This window comes from Beta vulgaris, chromosome 6, assembly GCF_026745355.1.
Source record: "Beta vulgaris subsp. vulgaris cultivar EL10 chromosome 6, EL10.2, whole genome shotgun sequence".
NCBI classification, from domain to species: domain Eukaryota; kingdom Viridiplantae; phylum Streptophyta; class Magnoliopsida; order Caryophyllales; family Amaranthaceae; genus Beta; species Beta vulgaris.
The window spans coordinates 64,159,084-64,163,498 of NC_079207.1; the positions used below are offsets into that span (position 1 = coordinate 64,159,084).

Here is a 4,415-nt window from a genome sequence, read left to right on the forward strand (position 1 = left end):
AGAATACTGATGCCACACATACAAGTATACAAGTGTTATAATTACCATGATCCCCGATTCTCCATCTTAAGTGTCGAGAATCTGACATGGTTAATGAAGCACCCAGCATCATAGAAATTCATAAGAAAGCTCTATTTGGTTGGACGAAATAACAATTAAATCAAAAATAATTTTGAATGAGAAAAATTACAAGGGAAAACAAAATCTTAGATTAGTCTTCCAATGTTTAGTTCCTTGCATAGCGTTCTTTCCTATTCGAAGGAAAATATCATCAAAATAACTATTTTCCACCATTTGATAAACGATTTTCCGCCGTTTACAAACCAAACAATGAGAAAATATAATCTGCATAACCAAACACTCCACAAGAAAAGGACTCAAAACAAAGTAGAAACTTAAAGCCTCACACAAAATGTGTCATCATCAACATAAGAAATGGAAAAAATTGGCCAAATATGCAAACAATTTCTTCCAACAAAAGCTTGTATTTAACTTCATTAAAAGATAAAGTTACACTGTCATTAGCCTAAAAGTTCAGATATAAAGGAGCATAATTCACATCAAAAAAAAAAAAAAAGGAGAAAAAAAGGCAAAAAGAAAAAGAAGCAAGAGTCTAATCTAAGAACTTTAGTATGTAGGTGAGTCAAGATAACATGATAAAAAGTTTGAAGGAAAAAAAAAAGTAGTGAATACCTTCATTTTGTGGCTTGACTTCTATCAGTCCAAGGCAAGTTCATATCAACAGGAAAACCACTAAAATCTGTATTTGTAGAATTTGGAAATTTGTCTTTCTTAGACCATAACCATATCTTAGATACAGAAAGACTTTCTTTTTTGGTACCAATATTAATCTTTCTAGCTTCAGCATCCCCAATATTAGAACTGAAATTCCCATTTTGACCATTCCTTCCTTTGATAATCTTCAAATCAGCACCTTCATTTGAAGGTCTATTTGGGCATAAAGCAACTTGCAAAACTGAATCAGCAACAACATATTGGTATGAACCCATTGAAAAACACCTTCTTGCATCCAAATTGCTACTACTAGTTTCACCTACATCTCTTTCTTTGGTCTCCAACACTTGTTGTTGTTCTTGTTGCACTTCATTATTTGTGCTTCTAAACTTACCAAGTCTCACAGGAAACACTTTTTTGTCACTCACAATTTCAATCTCAATTGACTTCTGACCTAAACAACCATCAATCCCATCTTCATCCCTCAAATCGTCGAAATCGAAAACCGGGTTTTCGATACCGAGTCCTGGGGTGTAAAGGGCACCCCTACAAAGTGGACAAGTTGAATTGGATAGCAACCATGTGTCTATACAATCAATATGAAAAGCATGACTACATAAAGGTAGCAACCTTAGCTTGTCTTGCTCAGAGAATTCACACAAACAAACAGCACAATCAAATGGCTCTTTTAAACCCACAATTTCTTTGTATTGAAACACAGGAAGAGCATCAATGAAAGCTTGGTCTAACCCTGAATCATGAAGGTTAAAAAGTTGCTGCAATTGTCTTTGTGCATCAGAACTTGAGATGTTATCAGGGTATCTATTAGATTGTGAAAAGGAAGAAGAAGAAGAAGATCTTTGTCTTATAAAAAATCTAACTAACAAGTGAAGAAGACCAGATATGAAAAAGATTACAGCTAAAATTATTATAATAAACAAAATTGCAGGACTAATTTTTCCACCAGATGATGAAGAAGAAGAAGAAGATGGTGGAGATTGTGGAGTTGTATCTCTTTGAAAAAAATTGTGGTTAATTGAAGATGACCAAGATGAAGATTGAACCAATGACATTTTAACAAATTGGGCATAACCCAAACTTAAGATTTTTACCTTATATATAGTGACATCACAACATAATGTCATAAATTTAAAGTTTGTTTTTTCAAGAACCCATCTTTAAATTCTTGATTTATAACCAGAAATAGATCTTAATTTGGAAAACCCAACTTTTTTGGGTGCAATTGCAAGTAACCCAGAAAAACTAAGCAACTAAAGTAAGGTTAAAAATTAAATCTTGACTTCATATGAGAGTAAAATTTAAAAAACCAAACAATTTGCCATAAAAAGGAGGAAACTTGGAAGCTCGAAAGTACTTTTGTCCTCAGTACTTGGCTTCTAGTTCTTTAACAAAACAAAAAAAAAACTACACCCAAGTCAAATTTAGAGGAAAAAATTGAAATTTTGGGGTGAATTTTCAACCTACCTCAATTTTTGCAAGTACACTTGACAAATTGGAGCAAAGTCTTCTTCTTGTTACTCTTGAAGAACTTCAATTAATTTGGGTAGAAGTGAAATGTAGAGAACCCTAGAAAATGTTAATGGGGTTTTGCTGCTTTTTAAGATTCTTAGTTTCTCACTCTCACTCTTTGGTTTAGGTTCTTTTGGTTCCTTTTTTTTTTCTTTTCTATTTTTGAAAAAAAAAAATATTGTAGTGGAAGAAAAAGTTGGGGAAAATCAAAAGTTCAACTTACTTGTGTTGAGGGGCACAAGGAGCAACGCATGTAGAAGTTTGTGGGAGCTTCAAAAAAGAGAGGTTGATGATGAGCCAATGGGAATGGACTAGGCCCACCCATTCTTGTACTTCATCATATACAAGGGTTGATTGGTAAACTTGTAAATGGTTTTTAAAAAACGAATCGATGCTAAATGGATGTCATCTAATTTAGTTGATAAAGTTTAATGGGTATATATTATATCTAAATGTCATCTAGTCTAGTTGGTAAAGATTTGTAGGTGTATATTGTACTCTTTCTGTCCCATAATATAGTGTTCATTTATTTTTTACACGGTCTTCAATATGGACCTTTGATATTGATATCTTCAATACCTTATTATGAAACTACATATTGAAGTGAATCTAACAAGATCCCATATGAGTATGTTTTCTTGTATATATTAAAAAGAATATTTGGTCAAAGATTTTAAAGTCTAACCCACCTAAAATGAAGTAGACACTATATTATGGGACGGAGGAAGTTTGTGGATGTTATATAGTTCAATTGTACTCATACTACTCAAGACATGTTCTCAATTTTTTTTCTAAATCATGATTATGCTTAGTCGCTTTCTAACACCAAAAAGAAAAGTGCTTAAGTTCTTCTTACCTTCCTTTTTATTATATTTTTGGAGTATAAAAAAATTAGAGTGTGAAAAATCTGATCACCCCAATGACCCGACTAAAACTTATTGAACACATAAATACAATCAATCTGATTTAACCCATTTCATATGTTGTTACTATAATAAGTTTTACATAAGTTATCATACAATGAATGTTACCTCCTTAAAGAAAATATTGAATATTATCCTAAATAAATTTGAAACCTCGACCATTATCTAGGATTGTTGACTCTAAAAGAAAGAATAAAAGTTCAATAAGAATTAACTCCTCATCTCAATGTTAAAAAAAAAAAGAAGCTCTTGTTTTTGGTAAAAACAAGTAGTATGAGGTGTGATTAACAAATGGGTCTTGATTAATTCAATGTTTGTCAATGATTGTTGGTTTAAATTTCTGAGTGACTGATCAACGGCTAGCCAGGGAGATTTCTGGATATACCTTTTCTGATGCTTAACTTAGACATATGAGCAAAATAAGCAAGAGAAATGGAAAAAATTGTTAAATGTACGAATTTGTTTAGTTAGTTAAAGTTACCTTTATCTTGGTGTTAAATAGAGTATTTATAATGAGAAGGCTATCTTACTGGACATGAATCAAGAAGTTCACTAATTGTTTTAGAGAAAGAGGTATATGTATCATTGTTTAACGCATATAATCAAGAAGTAACATGAATCAAAAAGTTCACTGGCCCGGTCAAATGGGCCAAAAGACGACAAACAAAAGACATCTTGAAAAAGACTGTAGCTCTATTCAACTGATCTGCTTTGAACCTTTAAAAAGTTGATTTCTTTCACCAAACCCAATAACCAAAAAGGTAGATCAGCCACATCACCTGCCTCTAAACTAGATCCAATGACGTTCACACTTTTTACTGGGCCTTGCACCATTTAAATACTTTCTGGTCAAATGTTATATTGGGCCCTTGCAAGCCCTTGCTTATTTTTCATGTGTGTTTGGAAAAAATAATTGCCTTATAATGAAAGAGTGATATGCAAATGTAAGGTAGTACTAACTACTACCTAGTATCACTCTGAAGAACATATAATGAAGGTGGTAGTAGCTATTATCATGCTGAAGAACATATAATGTTTCAATCATGGCATTTTTGCAAATAAATGAAGTAAATATTGTTTCAGAGAAAGAGGTAAATATGTAACATTATTTAAAGCAATGTTAAAAGGGAAAAGTGGTAGCTCAATGGAGCACCACCTCAAATTTCAGGGCATTGTCCAGGGTTCGAATCCTCATCCTAACAATATGTTGGACATTTAATTGTGGGC

At 32.5% G+C, this 4,415-nt stretch overlaps 1 protein-coding gene across 1 annotated transcript; it reads right to left on the minus strand.

The window, feature by feature from the left end:
• Window positions 1-429: 429 nt before the first annotated feature.
• LOC104897423 (RING-H2 finger protein ATL46) lies at window positions 430-2,522 on the minus strand. The gene has a single exon (XM_010684295.4). The coding sequence runs from the start codon at window positions 1,878-1,880 to the stop codon at window positions 696-698; it is 1,185 nt and encodes a 394-aa protein (XP_010682597.2). The 5' UTR covers window positions 1,881-2,522; the 3' UTR covers window positions 430-695.
• Window positions 2,523-4,415: the final 1,893 nt, after the last annotated feature.

Bases quoted from the DNA above. Each gene is read 5' to 3' on its own strand.
- LOC104897423 (XM_010684295.4), bottom strand. From the start codon at position 1,880: ATGACATTATGTTGTGATGTCACTATATATAAGGTAAAAATCTTAAGT.